The sequence below is a fragment of the Ursus maritimus genome, unplaced genomic scaffold (assembly GCF_017311325.1).
Source record: "Ursus maritimus isolate PB19 unplaced genomic scaffold, ASM1731132v1 scaffold_18, whole genome shotgun sequence".
In the NCBI taxonomy this organism is placed as follows: domain Eukaryota; kingdom Metazoa; phylum Chordata; class Mammalia; order Carnivora; family Ursidae; genus Ursus; species Ursus maritimus.
Genome location: NW_024424230.1, coordinates 45,400,665 through 45,419,555, shown reverse-complemented (window position 1 = coordinate 45,419,555; position 18,891 = coordinate 45,400,665). Strand labels below are relative to the sequence as shown.

General features: G+C 39.3%; 1 protein-coding gene across 1 annotated transcript in view; it reads right to left on the bottom strand.

The window, feature by feature from the left end:
* Positions 1–18,891, bottom strand: part of OSBPL1A (oxysterol binding protein like 1A) — a 222,853-nt gene that overhangs the window by 186,847 nt on the left and 17,115 nt on the right. Inside the window, exons 2-4 of the mRNA XM_040632633.1 lie at positions 17,858–17,980; positions 12,088–12,173; positions 11,146–11,220 (exon numbers count right to left, since the gene is read on the bottom strand). Of these exons, the coding sequence (XP_040488567.1) occupies positions 11,146–11,220; positions 12,088–12,173; positions 17,858–17,978 (282 nt within the window). The 5' untranslated portion in view covers positions 17,979–17,980. The remainder of the gene's footprint in view (positions 1–11,145; positions 11,221–12,087; positions 12,174–17,857; positions 17,981–18,891) is intronic.

The following is an 18,891-nucleotide window of genomic DNA, read 5'->3' as shown; positions in this document are numbered from 1 at the left end:
AAAAAAAAAAAAAAAAAAAAAAAAAAAAGGAAAAAATGACAATAGTAGTATCTGCTACCACATGCCCATGTAATTTGCCCTCAGGAATGCCACGCTGTTAGCCATTTCCATAACTCTCTGCAGGCCGGTCCTCCCGACCTTGCCCCTCTGAACTCACTGCTCAGTACTATAATTGCATCCACCTGGCTTCTGATGTCTAGGTGCCACCTCCAGGCCTCTAATGTTGCAGGTTCCTATGACACATGCCCCCTGCATATCCCACTGCTATCGGTAAACCAGGTCTTCGATGTCATTTCCTAATGGCAGCCCTAGACTTCAGAAGATAATGCTCAGTAAGGTTTTCGGTGCTGCTGGTGCCTTTTCCACCAGTCATTTCTTCCCACTTTGGTTAACAACGTATCCTCTAGGCCTTTCCAGGCACAATATCATCACTCAGTATGATCTTATGTACTATGTCCAAGCTGCTTGTTTAAAACCTTCCACGGTGGCTGTATCAACTTGCATTCCCACCAACAGTGTAAGAGGGATCCCCTTTCTCCACATCCTCTCCAACATTTGTTGCTTCTTGCCTTGTCAATTTTTGCCATTCTAACTAGCATAGGGTGGTATCTCAATGTGGTTTTGATTTGAATTTCCCTGATGGCTAATGATTTTGAACATTTTTTTCATGTGTCGGTTAGCCATTTGTATGTCTTCATTGAAAAAGTGTCTGTTCATATCTTCTGCCCATTTTCTGAAAACAGTGTGGAGGTCCCTCAAAAAGTTAAAAATAGAGCTACCCTATGACCCAGCAATTGCACTACTGGGTATTTACCCCAAAGATACAGACGTAGTAAAGAGAAGGGCCTTATGCACCCCAATGTTCATAGCAGCATTGTCCACAATAGCTAAACTGTGGAAGGAGCCGAGATGCCCTTCAACAGATGAATGGATGTGGTCCATATATACAATGGAATATTACTCAGCCATCAGAACGATTACCCAACATTTGCAGCAACATGGACGGGACTGGAGATGATGGTAAGTGAAATAAGTCAAGCAGAGAAAGACAACTATCATATAGTTTCACTCATTTATGGAACATAAGGAATAGCAAGGAAATTGGTAGAAGGAAGAGAAGAATGAAGGGGGGGTAAACAGAAGGGGGAATGAACCACGAGAGACTATGGACCTGGGAAACAAACTGAGGGTTTCAGAGGGGGTGGGGGATTGGGCTAGGCTGGTGATGGATATTAAGGAGGGCACGTATTGCATGGAGCACTGGGTATTATGTGCAAACAATGAATCATGGAACACTACATCAAAAACTAAGGATGTACTACTGTATGGTGACTAACATCATAATAAAAAATGTTAAAAAAAATTCATAATTAGTAAAACTAAACTACCTAGGGCTAAATCTAATAAAGCATGTCAAGGACTCGCATGCTGAAAGCTATTTAGCATTGATAAAGGAAATCAAAGATAAAAATAAATCAAAGATAATAAAAATTTTATCTTTTATCAAAAATAAAAAAGAGAAGGCACCTGGGTGGCTCAGTCGGTTAAGAGTGCCTTCGGGTCAGGTCATGAGCTCAGGGTCGTGGTTTTAAGTTTCCCCTCAGTCTTCCTGCTCCATGGGGAGCCTGCTTCTCCCTTGGCCTCTGCCTCTGTCTCTCGTGAATAAATAAAATATTAAAAAAATTAAAATTAAAATAAAACGTTTCATGGTCTGCAGTGGCATTTCTGGCATTTTGACACCTATGGGGGGGTGGGCACTGCTTTGTCTATGTCGCGAGGAACCACCCAAGTAAAAACTCAATTCATACCATCAAAAAAAGTCAATGATGAGCGGTCAGAAGCTGAAGACAGTCACTGAAGAAGTCATGACACCTGGTCCAGTTTCTGGACCTGAATCAATTTTGGACTGAAAACTATTAAAGGAGAGACCAGATTCTGGAAGGAAAGACTTTGCAACAGCAAACCAAATGTACACAGCCATGAGTTTCCTAGACTATTCCCAAAGGGACTAACGACCATTTACTCAAGTAACTATACTGGGGAAAGAGGAATATCCAAACATTTCAGGAATTGTTAGGTATAAGGTCCAAGTTGACACTGATGCCAAGAGAACCTAAGTGTCATCTGGCTCCTCACTTAGAAAGGGGGAATACTTAAAGGTGAGATAATAAATGAAACCTTGGTCCAGGTCTGGCTCACAGTGCATGCGCTGGGTCCACAATCACACCCAGTAGTCACTGTGTGCCCCACCCCCGCCGCCCAGTCCATGAATACATAATTGGAATAGACGCACTTAATTGTTGGCAAAGTCTCATGTGGCTTCCTTGGTCTATAGTATAGGGTAAGGGCCAAATGAAGGGCCAAAATTGCCTTCCCCCATCCCCTGGCCAAAATAAATCAAAACAAATACCCCATATGGGTTAGAATGGCAGATATCAGTGCCATCCTTAAAAAGCTCAGAATGCAGGGGCACCTGGGTGGCTCAGTAGATTAAGTGACTCTTGATCTCAGTTCAGATTTTAATCTCAAGGTCATGAGTTTAAGCCCCACAGTGGGCTCCTCACTGGGCATGGAGCATATTTTAAAGACAAACAGAAAACCTCAGAATGTAGAGCTGATGGTCCCTATCATATTACCATTTAATTCACCAGTTTAACACGACAAAAACCAGACAGAATGTGGAGGATGACAGTGGACTTTCATAAATTCAAATAGCCCCAATGATAGCCACTCTGCAAAACATGCTATCTTTGCTAGAACTACCTAAGGACATGGGACGCGGCAACTAATCTGACATATGTATTCTTCTCTTTCCCAATTAGGAAAAAAGATCAAAACCAGTTTGTATTCTCATAGGCAAAGTATACATTTACAGTTTTGCCTCAGCCATTTGGCCATCCTGCAGACCATCACACGGGTCTGCTTTACCAATGACATCATGTTAATAGAACGAGATGAGCAAGAAGAGACTAGAATGTTGAAAGCCTTGGTAAGGCAGAATGCTCCAGGGAGTAGAAAATAAATCTTAGGAAGAATTCAGGGACTATGCCATGTTAGTAACGTTTTAAAGGTTCAGTGGTCTGGGTAATATCAGGACATTGTCTCCAAAGTAAAGAACAAATTATTCCATCTTGCACTTCCTAAAACAGAGAAGGAAGCACAATGCCCAACTGGCTTCTTCAGGTTCTGGGGCAGCATAATCCACACTTAAGGATAATGCTCTGATGCCTATGCCAGAAGATGAGAAACGGTGCCTGAACACCCGGCTCCTGTATCAAAGGAGAGGCAAGAAGAGTCACCATTTTAGCAGAAGTAACTGAACTTGAACATCAGAAGAAAGTAGGACTACACACAATGGGGAAATGGAGGAGTATGTCTGGCATGCAGATGATACACTTAGGTGTCTCTCAAGATTCCGTGATCCAGCTTTGACAATAAATGAACAAGTGTGGCAACCCCAAGCTTAGGAAGGGCATGGCCTCCTCAGATCCCCAGCGATGAGGGCCTGAGTCACAGCACTGGAAGCCACGAAGACCAGATGTGCTAGCCAAGGGGAGGGTGTGTCTAGAATGGACAATAGAAGAGGAAGAAGAGGATTCAGTGGTGGCTCAAAGGTCAGCTACAGCAACAGGGGCTATAGTCTGCCCCACTATCCTTCCTCCTGTAAGCTTCTCCTAGGGGGAGAGGCCCACTGGAACCTGAAGGGGCTGCACCCAGAAGCCTATGAAGAAGCAAATGTGAGCAGAATAAAGGGTGGGCTGTGGTTGAAGCTGTGCTGCACAGTCCAGCCCCATCCTGAGGAATAAAGGACTTAGTACCCTAGATGCTGGGAGTGCCCTTCAGTCACTCCAGGGATCACCTCAGCTGAAAAGGGCTGCCTTGCGCAAGTTCACGTCCCTTCCCAGGGCAGCCTGCACCCACTGACTGACCATCACCAAGGCTGAGTTCTCTCACCTCAAATTGGGACAGCTCTGAAGGGTCACCTCTCCTGCAGAGCACCCCCCCCCCAGTTGGCTGAGGCACCCCTCAAGAGCGCATCACAGCTCGACTTCAGCCTCTGCCCACTCCTGCTAGCCTCCCGCCCTCCCACCAGTGTGACCCCAAAGCACTCCAATTAACCTGTTGCACACTCATCTCCAGCTTAGCTGGCTTCCTGGAAAGCCCAAACTGTAAGAAATGGCAATGTTTATGCCTATGTTTCAGGGTTGTCATTTTCTATTAAATGAATCAATACATATCAGGTCATTTGTGCAGTGCCTGATACAGAGTAGGCATTTAAAACATAAGCATGAGATGATAACTTAGGAAACAAGATAGATAACCTTACATAAGCCTCAGGATTATATGTATCTTCTATATGCCAGGTGACAAATACACAATTTCTGAGGCACACAACCTAGGAAGCATTCATTTAAAACATCTTCTCAGTTCTGCTAGAAAATAGTAAGCCAACACAAAGGTCAGTACCACAGTCCAATTATTTACTGTATCGATTATATGCCTAGTTTATAATGATCATAAAAGACAAAAACTTAAAAGAACAAATGCTAAGTACATCTTAAAATTCTGGTATGTTATTTTTTATCAACACTAGGGGTCACTAATTACCAAGAAAATCCTGAAGGTTCCTCACAAAACTTTGGGAGATTTTATAAAATGTTCCAAAGGACAAAAATGTAAAGTGCTTTAATAACAAACCAAATCCCTTTTCAACTCATTCTAGTTATTAAATCACAGAATCTCACTACCATATTTTAAATTATATTCTTGGTAAAGGATCACATCAGAACAAGATAATTGGATTCTTTTCATGAGGACAATTAGGAAATTAAACTTTCTGCAAAATTCAATCATGCTTAAATATTAAGCATATAAATTTTTCAAGTTTCCTGTGTAAGGTACCCATTTAGCTTCAGCTAAATTTTCTCATACAAGAGATAATATGATATATATGCTAATGTTCGAAACCAAGCTAAGGTCCAATTTAGCATAGTCTCATGTTTGAAGTTCAAGAATCCAGCAGAAATGGACAAATATGTGAAGAACCAAGTACAGATAACTGAGCTGATCTGATGTAGGTATTTAGAAACGGGCAGAAAGACATGTGCTATGCTTGTCAAAAATACAAAAGCTGAAATGTGTTAATTCCTTGAAAGCAAGATTAATGCAATCTAGCAGTAAAGACATGCACCACAGTAACTACAAGGTACAAGATGAAAAAAAGTGATGTAATATGCTTAGGAGATCTGGAAAAGCATGGCTTTCTTCCAGCTACAGCAAGTCAGCAAAGAATTTATGGAGACAGAATCCGAGCGGCACTGTCAAGAATGCCGTTCCATCCCCATGGTCCAGGTCTACCCAGAGAACTTGCTTACACAGAAGAAAAACGAGTAGCGCAGGGCTATGAAGGTAAAGAGCGAGTAGATCATATATGGAGGCAAATTAAACTATCTGCAGCTCATTTTTGAAATACCATAGAGTCAAGTATAGCAATTTACCCGCTTTTTTTTTTTTTTTAACACTGTAAAAGGTACATTTTTCTCAGCTTTAGCGAGACTCCATATCTGGCTCGCAAGTATCAACATACAAGCAGACAGAATGTCATGGTGTAAAAAGCACTATATCAAACATGCTTATTAAGCACATACTTACAAGGTTCATTCATGGTAATTTACACAATTAGTTCAACCTACACATTAGAATAAAAAGTGTGAAACAATAAATTTATTGACTTGTGATAAATGCACAAAAATCTTAGTGTAAGATTTTAAAATAATCTTTAGGGATATTAAACTATGGTCAGTAATCAAATAAACCCTATACCATACACAGGTCATTTACCAGATCATTCAAATTATCGGAAAAAAAAAATCAGGAAAAGGGGTAAAGCAATTTTTGGCTCCGGTGGTGCGAAGAGATCAGAGAACTATCATCCTGAAAAGGGAGTAAAACTGAACAAAACTAATCATTTCATGGGGCTGGAAGTTCAATAAAGACAAACAAATTGAGAGGCATGTTCAAGGGAACTAGAACGTCAGGCGAGCTCATCAGGCATCTTTAGCCTTGAAGCCGCAGGCTATTCCCACCTGTCACCTACCCCCATCTCCTAATACCATCGTATTGGAGGGATAGGATTTCAACATATGAATTTTAGGGGGACATATCTGGTCCATAACAGAAACCATGCTAAAACATTAAAACATTTTTTTTTTTTTAAGAAAGAGCAGAGCTACCAGGAGGCCTGGCATATTCCAGATTTCACAGATGCAGACAAATTAATAAAACAAAAAATAACCTGAAAGTGGACAAGTCAGAATTGAGTTGTTAAAATGCATTATAAAAAAATGTCCAGTTTTAAATAAAAACTTGTGAGACATGCAAAGAAATAAGACACCCATAATGAGAAAACTGCAGATAAGAGAAACAGACTGTCAGTGGGTCAGTGGGCCTGTATGTTGAATTTAGCAGACAGAGTGCAAAGCTGCTATTATAAATATGCTCAAAAAACTTTAATATACAAAGGATTAGAATTTTACACTAAACAATATTTGTAACACAAAAGGCAGTAAAGGAGGAACAGAAGAGCAAAAAATCTGAGACATAGAAAACAAATACAAAAATCAAGGATGTAAACCAAAAATTGTTATTAAATGTGAATAAACATTAAATCAAAAGGCAGAAACTGTCAGACTAGATAAAAAACACACAACTGAACAGGTGGCCAAAAGACACATGAAAATATGCTCAACATCACTCATCAGGGAAATGCAAATCAAACCACAATGAGATAACACCTTGTACCTGTCAGAATGGCTAAAATCAAAAAGACAAGAAAACAAGTGTTGGCGAGGATGTGGAGAAAAAGGAACCCCCATGCACTCACTGTTGGTAGTAATGTAAATTGGTACAGCCACTATGGAAAACACTATGGAGGTTGCTCAAAAAATTAAAAATAGGAATGCCATATAATCCAATAATTCCACTATTGGACATTTACCCAGAGAAAATGAAAACTCAAAAAGGTGTACCCTGTTTACTGCAGCATTCTTTACCATAGTCAAGACATGGAAGCAACCTAAGTGTCCATCAATAGATAAATGGATAAGGAAGATCACACACACACACACACACGCACGCACACACACACACACACGAGGAATATTACATATCCATAAAAAAGGATGCAACTGCACCATTTGAGACAATATGCGTGGACCTAGAGGGTATTATGCGAAGTGAAATAAGTCAGACTAAGACAAATATGCTATACTCCACTCATAAAAGGAGTCTATAAAAAAATGAGTGAACAAAAAGCAGAATCAGAACTATAAATACAGAGAACTAATGGTTACCAGAGGAGAAGGGGGCTGGGAAGTGGGTAAAATGGGAGAAGGGGAGAAGAGATACATGCCTCCAGTTACAGAATGAGTAAGCCACTGAAATAAGCAGAGCACAAGGAATATATTCAATGATATTATAATACGGATGTAATAGGACAGATGGTAGCTACACTTGCTGTGAACATAGCATAAGGTATAAAAAACTTGTCGAATCACAGAGCTGTACACCTGAAATGCATGTAATATTGTGTCAACTATACTAAAAAAGAAAAACCTCACACAACTGAATCATATGCTATCTACAAGAGATAGACTTTATACTCAAAGCTAGAAGTTGGGGGGGGGAAGGTAGAAAAAAATATATAATGCAACCAGTAACCATAAGACAGCTAGACTAGCTATATAATAAAACTTTATGACAAATATTACTGAAGGCAAAAACATTTTGTAATAAAAAATATCAATACATGAGGAAGATATACGGTATGTAATATATTCCATATAACCCCATTATAAATGGATATGGACCTAAAAGGGCCCCAAGATTCATAAAGCAAAAACTGACAAAACTGAAACTACAGAATTCCAGAATTACAGCTAGACTTTAATACCACACTCTCAATATTTGATAAAACAGAAAATCAGTTAAGGATAAATGATTTGAACAACGCTATCAACTAACCCATTGGACATTTATAGAATGCTACACCCCCAAAACATAATATACATTCTTCTCAAGCACTCAAAGAACATTCTCCCAAGTAGATCAAATCCTATACCATAAGTTAATTCCTAATAAATTATATTTATTTATTTTTAAGTAGGCTCCATGCCCAGCATGGAGCCCAACATGGGGCTTGAATTCACAAGAATTCAAGAGATCGAGACCTGAGCTGAAATCACGAGTTGGACATTTAACAGACTGAACCACCCATGCAACCCCCTAATAAATTTTAAAAGAATTTCATATTCTTCAATAAATAGAAGTATGTTATCTGATCATAAGGGAAATCAGAAATCTACAATGGAAAGAAATTCGGAAAAATCTCCAAATATGTGGCAGACATACTTCTAAATAATCCTTACTTCCCTATGGGTCAAAGAAGAAACCACAAAAATGTCAGAAAGTATCTTAAAAGAAAACAAAAACACAACATGTCAAAATGTATACTGCTAAAGTGAAAATTTATAGCTTTAAATGCCTGTACTAGAAAAGAACAAACGACTCAAATCAATAAGCTAAGCCTTCACTTTAAGGAAAAAAAAGAAAACTAAAAAGCAGAAGAGAGAAATAAGGTAAGAACAGAAATTAATGAAATAAACAGAAAAATAAGGAATATCAATAAAATCATATGTCTAGTCTTAAAGAATGAAATTGATAAATCTTTAGCCAAACTAACCAAGACAAAAAGATTACACGAATTAGCCAAAACAAATGAAATAGCGGCTATCATTACCAACCCTACAGATGAAAAAATCACAGGAGATTATTAACTTTATGCCAAGAAATTAGACAACTTAGGTGAAATGGAAAAATATGCAGAAAGACAAAATAACCAAAGTAGACTCAGGAAGAAACAGAAAATCAGACCTACATATAATAAAGTTGTTTCAGTAATTTAAAACCTTCCCACACAGAAAGTCCAAGCACAGACGGCTTACCTGGTGAATTCTACCACATATTTAAAGAACTAATGATACCAATCCTTCACAAACTATTTCAGAAAACAGGAGAACACTTTCCAACTCATTCTATAAGGCCACTATCACCCTGTTACCAAAGTCAAATAAACAAATCTCAAGGAAACAAGACTATAAAGCAGTATCTCTCATGAATATAGACCCAAAAAACCCTTAAAATATTATCAAACAGAATCCAGCAACACATAAAAACAATTATCCAATATCAAGTGGGATTTACACAGGAATGCTTAACATCCCCAAATTAATGTAATATACTATATTAATAGACTATTTAAAAAATCACATGATTATCTCAAAAGACAGGAATAGCATTTGACATCCATTAATGATAAAAACTTTCAACCAACTAGAAATAGAATAACACTTCAACCTAATTAAGAGCATCTAAGAGAAACCCACAAACACCATACTTACTGGTAAAATACTAGATACTATTCCCCTAGGATCAAAAAACAAGGATTTCTACTCTCATCATATTTATTCAACAGTATACTAGGATCTAGTAAAATAAAAAGCAGGGGAAAACCATCCAGATTGGAAAGGAAGTACACTTGTCTTTCTCTCAGATGATATGATCCAGTGCGTAGAAAAATCCTATGGAATTTATAAAAACCTACTAGAACTAATGAACAAGTTCAGCACGGACACAGGATTCAGACTAACAACAAAAGACCAACTTGTCCTTCCATATAGTTGCAACAAGAAATCAGAAAAGCAAATTAAAAGAAAAATTCCATTCAAAATAGCATCAAAAAGAATACAACGCCTGGAAATAAATTTAATAGGAGTATAAGATCTGCACATGGAAAACTTCAAAACATTGCCAGGAGAAATTAAAGATCTAAATAAAGGAACAGGCATTTCACATTCATGGATTGGAAGACTCAATGTTGTTAAAGTGGCCGTTCTTTCCAAATGGATCTATGGATTCTAGACAACACAACATCAAAATCCCAACAGGTATTTCTGTAGGAATTATCATGATCCTAAAATTTATATGGAAATAAAAACTTTTTGTTAAATATTTATTTATTTTGGCTGGGGGGGGGCAGCGAACAAGTGGGGGGAGGTGGGCAGAGAGAATCTCAAGTAGACTCCGCACTGAGTGCAGAGCCCAATGCTGGGCTGGATCTCATGGCCCTGCGATCATGACCTAAGCCAAACCCAAGAGTCGGACACTTAACCGAATGAGCCACCCAGGTGCCCATGGAAATACAAACTTTTGACTGAAAATAGCCAAAAAAAATTTAAATCACAGTTGGAAAACTCAGACCACCCAATATCAAAACTCAATTATAAAGCCACTGTAATAAAAACAGTATAGTACTGATGTAACGATACAGCTCAAAGGAAGACAACAAAAAGTCTAGAAATTTCTGGTCAATTCATTTCACCAAGGGTGCCAACACAATGTAATAGGAAAAGAGTCCTTCCAGTAAACAGTGAAAAGATTAAAAATGTGGTACAGCCATAAAATGGAATGTTATTAAGCCATAAAAAGGAAGAAGTTACCGATATGTGGATGCTATGGCATGGATAACAACAAGAGCATGCTAAATTAAAGAAGCCAGACACAAAGGTTTGGGTGACTTTGTTTATAAGAATTTCTAGAAAAGACAAACATCCTAGAGATAGAAAGCCAATCGGTGGTAGCCTGAGGCGTGGGAGACCAGCAGGGAATGAACACGAACAGGCATGAGGAAGCTTTGTGAGCTGACGGAAATGTTCTAAAACTGGATTGTGAGGGCTGCGCAACTGTGTAAATGTACCAAGAATCACTGAAATGTGCATTTACCGTAGGTGAGTTTCACGCAACATAAAATTCTACCTCAATGAGCATATTTTTTTAAAAAAAGGAACAATCAGGAGTTCCCCATCCCTAGAGGACAGGAGCAGGGACTGAAAGAGCTCCTATCAGGATGCCAGAGTGGAAGTACCTGACCTCATTGTTTGATTCTAAGCTTGTGACCTTGTGACCCAAAGTACTGGCTTATGTATTTCTTGTGGCTTTGCCCAGTTGCTATTCATAGAGTTATAAAAAACCATGTGACTGATCTTCCAAATATTTCACTTGCAAACACTGAACATGGAATATTTTCACCTTTCGTCCTGTAAAGGCAGCTCGATGAAGCGGCGTGTCTCCCATGTCATTCAATACATTCACTTCTGCACCAGCCTGACAAACATGAGAATTTTAGATACCTTCCACATGTCAACACACAAAAGTGAAAAGAATTCCTTAAGACTTTTTAAAGAATTTATTTTTAAGAAGTAATCTTGACACCCAACATGGCGGCTCAAACTTACCCGGAAATCAAGAGTTGCATGCTCTACCAAATGAACCAGTCAGGCACCCCAAAAATATATTAAATATCTCAAAATTAAAATGTTAATATTCATTGGTTGTCATTACTAAAATTTAATTCAATTCATAGTAAAACAGTAAAGCTTCTTGAAAGGTAAAAGTCTACCTGGTAGGTAGAAGAGTAAAAAGCTATTTTCCTTCAAAAATCTACAGACCTTCACTCTACTTTAGAAACCCTCATACTGAGAAAAGAGCTGTGAATGAAATATTAAATTGGTGGAGAAAATCCGGTAACTTTTCAGTAAAGAAAAAGATGCCGCTATTTAAACATACAGCCCAATTTTAAGACAATCCACAATTTCAGAAATACCAATGTGAAAAGTTATCATAGAAAAAATGTGAGCTCTTAAATCATATGGTGCTCATTAAGAGATTCTGGCATCATTTTTGAATTATTTAGGATGTGCTTTGGTTATTTTTTTTTAACTGTCATATTAAAAACTAATATCTTCACATTAATTCATATATTCACTTTTGTAATTCTAAAAAGTCAATAAAAAAAATCAAATGACTAAAAGAATAGAATTTTAATTAATCATCAAGCTAACCTAATTCATGTACTTAGCAAAGTGTGTTAGTGTTAAATAAACCATTATGGTTAGTCGGCTTTTCTAAGACTTTTGTAATTTCCATAATAGCAGTATTTTACTCATTTAAAAATTAAAGCTATAAACATACCTTTAACAGATCCTGGACCACTTGCCTATGTCCAAAATAGCATGCCAGATGAAGAGGTGTCCAGCCTAAATTAGACTTACTTCTTCCTAAAAACGGGAAAATATAAGGCATTTTTATTTGTTATATAGATAATTTTACAATAAAATTTCTCTTTACCAAGGTATTCCCATACACTAGCAAATCTCCCCTTCACATTGCACTGCTGATGAATGAGAGGTAAGAGACAGGACATAGTAAGAAATGTAACAACTATAATGGATTAGAACCCATAAGATCCAGATTCTGGTGCCACCTTCCTAACTCAATGTCCTCCTTCTTAAAAGGGTCGAGGGAGAGGCCATGGGAGTTGCATTCAAAGTAGATAATGTCTAGTTGGCTCCAAGGTTCTGAGTCTCTAATCATCTCCCCATCATCTAGCAAAGATCTGGTTCTCTCAGCACAGTATTTCACGAAAAGCACCTCTGTGTCATGTTAGGAAGGGTGGATGGAAAGAGGGAATTGATAAAGAATCTTTTCTGCAGCATTTGGAAAGCTGTTAGCTCTGCAAATAGTGACAGAAAATGGGAGCCCTGACTTCAGATGAAATCTCAAGTAATGAGGATATGGGTTACCAGAGTGGTAGAGTCCAACTAGATAACAAGAACCAAAGTTAAGAGCAATGAAATGTCCGATCCTTGCTGAGGAGAGGTATAGAATAACTGAGTACAACAAAAAACATACGATTCAACTCAAAAAAAGGAAGAAAAAAAAAAACCATAGGGCACTATAGCATAGAGTGCAGATAGCTCCAGAAGGTTATCAAAATTCCAAATCAGGCTTAAAAGCATACAGCCTATCAAATTCCAAAGCCCAGCACCCTGGAGGGTGTACCAAAGCCCAGGAGCATGCTGCCGCCCAGGGAGCACTCCTTGGGAGGAGCTAGAGGTTTAAAGGCTGCCCTCACTTCCTGGATTTGATTTGGAGCCAACAGAAACCCCAAGCACCAACCTCAGTGCACCCAGAACAAGCCTCTGACAGCTCCCTGAGGGACTGCCACCACCAACAGTGTCCTGGGATTGTCTGCCACTTACCCAAACACCCACAGCTGTTTCCTCTAAAATGTGTGCCCTCTGGAACCTGTAATTCCAGAGTCAAATTCTAGAGCCACAGTCTTTTTCATGGAATATTTCTTTTACCTTCTGTCCTTAACTGAAACCTACTTCTTCCTGATGACAAGGACCCTCCTTTACTCCTCAGGCTGAGCCTCCCCAGATAACTCCCACACCCCCACTGGTCCTCACACAACAGTAACCATGTGAACCTCCCCATCAAAACCCAATGCTGTCTCTAGTCAAGGACCCCACTCACATTACAACCCTTCTTTTGAGACTTCTGCCATTAAACCTCAAACACCTTCTCTGATGCCGTCTACCAGCCTCCCACTGGCTCGCCCCCCACCCCCAAGTAACCCTGGGGAACAGTCTCTCTCCCCATGCAAACTGTGCCACGGTCCTAGCAGTGTCCACTACTCATTTGGTATCCCGGTCTCTCGGTTTCTCAGCTTTCCTCCTTTCCCCGCAAACTTTGCCTCTGCTCGATGTTACATGCCCAGTCCCAGGGCCAGAGACTGGAGGTCATCATCATCTCCGAGCTCACAAACTCCCCACTCTCCAGCTTCTTCACACAGGTATACTGCCATACTTGTTCAAACGAATCAGCCCTTTCTTCTTTAACCACTTCTCATGTACGTGAACACCTTCATCTTTACTTTCCTTCAATAAATCCAGCATTTTGATCCCTCACTTCAACTTCTTTACCAATCCCCTCCATAACTCTGTTGCAGGAGCCTACAAAAACCCCAAAGCCTGGTAAGTGCACCAGCTTGATTTTTCTGTAACTATACCCAGGTTGCCGAACAGAGTGGTAGAAGAAAAATAACACAACCCTGTAGATTCACGGCACCTAAAACTCAAGATCTCCTGCTTCATCTAGGCTCTAGGCACTGCTTGGCAATCCTTCTTGTACTACCCTATTCAGGCGTCTCTCCTACATTGCACAACATGCACTTCAAGTCACCCCTGCTCTTCCCCAAGCTTCTTACTCAAACACCACCCCTTGACAAAGGACCTCGGTCTCTTAGCTTTGCAATGAGAAAAGGTTTTCATGGAATTCCTGGGGCTTCCTGGAGCCAAATCTACCACCACACCACTATCTACAGGCATTCTTCCATCCTCCCCTCCTGATGTCTAAGACTAATCCAGCTCCTGTGTCCTGGATTCCAGCCCTTTCTGCTTCTCAGGAACTCTTCTCCTTTATCGTCCACCTCTCCCTCTTCACTTATGAGTAAGGAAGAAGTAAACACTCAGGTCTCTTCCATCTTACAAACAAGAGCAACAAAAGACCTCTCTGATCCCATTCTCCCTAACAGCTACTGTCCTCCTCACTCTCCCCTCCCGCTCTGCCTGCACTTGCTCTTTCCACCCCCTTCATTCCCATCAGTCCCCCACTCCCCATGGCAGACCAGGTTCATCTCCCACCACGTCATTCAAATGGTCCTCAAATTTTAATCCACAAATGCTGTCACCGAATCCCAGGGGCATTTTTCAGCTGCCACAGCACTATGTCACTGGACAGCATGGCCCACATGACTTCCAGGCTGCCACAGGGGTTTCTCTCCCTTTTTCGGCAGTTCTCTCAGGATCCTTTGCAAGTTCCACTGTCCAATGGGTCCTTCATTATTGGTATCTCCAATAATGGTATCTCCTGGCCCAGGAGTGGAAAACACTGCTTTCACTTTTAATGTACTATTGACTTCAAAACCCATATTCCACTTTCCAACTCTTTACCAGACACCTCCATTTGGATAATACAAAATACGTAGTGCTCAAAAAGTACAAAGCTGAGCTCATCTGTCATTTTGTATGTACACTGTTGACCCCTGAACAACATGGGTTTTGAACTGTGGGGGTCCACTCACATACGGATTTTAGTCAATAAACATTTTAAATATATTCTCATGATTTTTTTAGTATTTTCTTTTCTCTAGCTTACTTAATTATAAGGATACAGTACATAATACATACAACATACAAAATATATGTTAATTGACTATTATCAGTAAGGCTTATGGTCAACAGTAGGCTATTAAAGTTTTGGGGGAGTCAAAAGTCATACGTGGATTTTTTACTATGCAAAGGGGTTGGTGCCCCTTCACCCTGTGTTTTTCAAGGGTCAAATGTACACACAAAAACTACTACTTCTCTCCACATTTGTATTCACGATGAATTTCCCTTATTCAAATTGTTTCTCAAGTCAGAAATAAGCAACACTCTTGCCCTTTTCCTACTTTTTCACCCCCCAAATTCAGTTAGTCCTATTGATTCTACCCCCTAAATGTTAATTACATCTACTTGTTGCCATTCCCATTGCTTCCACTCCCAACTAACCCATAAGGGTCTCCTCTAAGTTACTGTAACAGCTTCTGAACTTGTCTCATGTCTAGCGTTTCCAGGTAAAATTCTGGACCAAGAAATCAGAATTTCCAAAATCCTATGTTAAAATACTTCATTTTTTATACTCTTTACTACTTACCATGGATATCCAAAAAATTTTGTTCCCCTATCCTAGAAATACTGGCCTTAACCTTCAACCACAGGTCAGCACTTCCTTCTCTCGCTTTCAACTTGACATCGATAATTCCTTCCAACCAATAACATCTCTACGTTGGTTGTTAAACTTTAATTCTTGAATTATAGTACGTTTCACATCATCTTCTCAAATTTCTCAGGGTTTGGAAAAAAACAAATCCAATAGAAATCCTAGAAATGCCTGGCACAGATGATCCATCCCCATGGGCAAACACAACTCACACCCCACCCCACCTCTCCCTATTCATTTCCTTCGAGGAACTGCACATCACCTGGTGTGCCATTCCCCTACATAAGTCCTTTAAACTGCCCTTACGACAAAGTCTAACTGGCAGGTGTAACAATGAAATTTTGAAAAAGCACTCATATCTGTTTCATAGTTTTACATTTCTAAATAGATGACTTCCTACCAATTAGCCTGAAATAGCCATAAGTGAGGGTGGGAAAGGTAGATAATAAAGGTTATTAGGATTTTCAAATGCCAGGAATGTTTTTAGCTTTCAAAATTGCATCCCCAGATAAAGATTAAGAACTGATCTTTGGTGAAGGACCAGAAGGATTTTTAGAATTCCTTTAGCATACCAAAAACCAACTCATTTTCTGGAAAAGTCAGATCATAGTTTCCTCCCTACTGCAAAGATAATAATAATAATCCTTCCCCACTGTGGCTGAAGCCAGGTTTATTGCCCTAGGACAGGAGAAGAGTGTGACACAGCAGAATAAAATATGCATCTGAGACAGAGGACTGGAAGAAAGACAAAGGCAGAGACAGGGTGCTCCTCTTCATGAACCGAGGGAACACCAAGAACAGGCAAGTGGCATCTGGGATGACAGGAAAAGATCTCTGAGCAGCCACCTATCCTAGCACCCACCTGCAAGGCAGCCACAAAGTAACAGCCAAGGAGCACCATTTGTATGACAAACAGAGACGCAAGTTTGATTTTGTCCTCAAGTTCAGCTACAAAAGCTTACGGAGCACTAGGAAGAAAAGAGTTACTGAACAACCAAAGGCTACAGACACACACAAGGTTCACCTTTACATTTAAAGGCCACCTTAGGGGAGATGGGGAAAGAAGAGTTGAGAGGCTCTGCAAGACCATTTATCAAAAAGCAATTGAGCTTGAGGTACCCAAAGACTAACACTTAGTCTTCCATACTCAAGAATGAGAAGGTGCTTGTTGAAATACCAGAGCCATTTTAGAAAATAGATTCTTCTTCTCTGCACACCAGAGTGCAATATTTACAACCTTGCTACACAGGGTGCATTAGGATTTGGCTGCTGCTTACCTACCTAACTTTATTCCTCACCCCTCCTGCCTGCAGGCCCTTGCCACCTAGGTTGCCTCTCACTTCAGGACCTTGGCACATGCTAGATATTCTCCCTTGAACACTTTTTCTATTTTCACCTGGTTAAGTCCTACACACTCTTCACAGATCACCTTAGGATCATTTTCTCTAAGAAGCTAATCCTTTTAGGAGCACCTGGGTGGCTCAGTCATTAAGCGTCTGCCTTCGGCTCAGGGCATGATCCCAGAGTCCTGGGATCAAGCCCCACATCAGGCTCCTCCGCTGGGAGCCTGCTTCTTCCTCTCCCACTCCTCCTGCTTGTGTTCCTTCTCTCTTTGGCTGTCTGTATCTCTATCAAATACATAAATAAAATCTTAAAAAATAATAATAAAAAGAAGCTAATCCTTTTAGTTCTAGTTTCATATCTCTCCAATGGGATCTCATGACACCCTGGGGTTCCATATTCTGGTATATACTGTGTAGTATAGACTAGTCTGATCTATTAATCTACTACACTAGTCTCAGTGAGGGCAGGGATCCTACCTACCACCACCTGCAAAGTACTTCACAGAACTCTGGGCATATAGTAAACACTCAAACCTGCTGCTTTAATTACAATACCCTATCATAGTATGCATCTTATAACTGATAAAATTGTCATGGACCCTAGACCTTAAGACTAGATCTCGATTTCTGACTTAGGACTACAAGAGACCTTTTACACACTCTTATGAAGGTTCTTTCTAGAATAAAAGATGAGAATTTATTTCTAGCAAGACCAAAAAGATCAGTGCTAAGTAAGTGACAGAGTGATGCATAGTCACAAGAGAAAGCTAAAAAGTCCACTCAAAGCTTACCTTTGCAATTAATGTCAGCAATTACTTCATTTCTTTCCATGGTTTCTAGTAACTGTCGAACTTCTTCAACGTTGCCATTTCTGGCATGATGGAGAAGCTGCTGTTCTGCTTCACTGTTCATTTCTAGATTTAAAAATAATAATATTGCTATTATCTAATAGCATAATCCACATTTGGACACTATCTGATAATACAAAAAGGGAAAAAAATCATCTTCACTTTGCAGCTAATAAGATAGACACAAGAACTGACTAAATGAATCAGTTGCAGGGCCTGAACTTGACGCTGAGACTCCTTTGCCCTTTTTATTATTGAAAAGATGCATTAGACATTCAGTCAAGTTTCTTAATCTCTCAAATCCTCAGCTTCCTCATCTCCAAATAACCTCATGAGCTGTTGTAACATTGTAGGACAGAATGCTTTTATAGACCCACAATATTTTACAAATAGTTGTTTATTACAATAACAAGACATAAAATTAGAATATGGTCATTACTATAAAAACATAAGGCTGAAATATAACACATTCAACACCTGTGCAAAATACCTTGAATAGAAAAAACTAAATTATAAAGATCCAGGAATGACCATACTTATCATTCCTTTGTTTTCTCTCTCATATTTTACCAAGCCTCAAACCAAATATAGAGGACTACAACCAAATTTAAAGCATTTGTCAAAATATTATGAACAGCAATTCACAGAACATAGCTTTCTTTCTTACTAAAAAATAAATGCAAATAAATTAATTTTTTTGCCTATAAGATTAGCAAAAATAAAAAAGATTATACACCTGAAACTAATGAAACATTGCAAGTCAACAGTACAACTAAAAAGAAAGAAAGAAGGAAAGAAAGAAGGAAAGATAGATTAAACACGCCCAATGCTGTCATGGACAGAAAATGTGCACTCTAGTAAACTGCTAATATGAATATAAATGCACACAATTTTTCATATGTCACAGGAGGAAGGGTTCCAATTTGGCAATATCAAGTAAATTTCAAAAATACACATACACCTGTGGAGGATTCTAA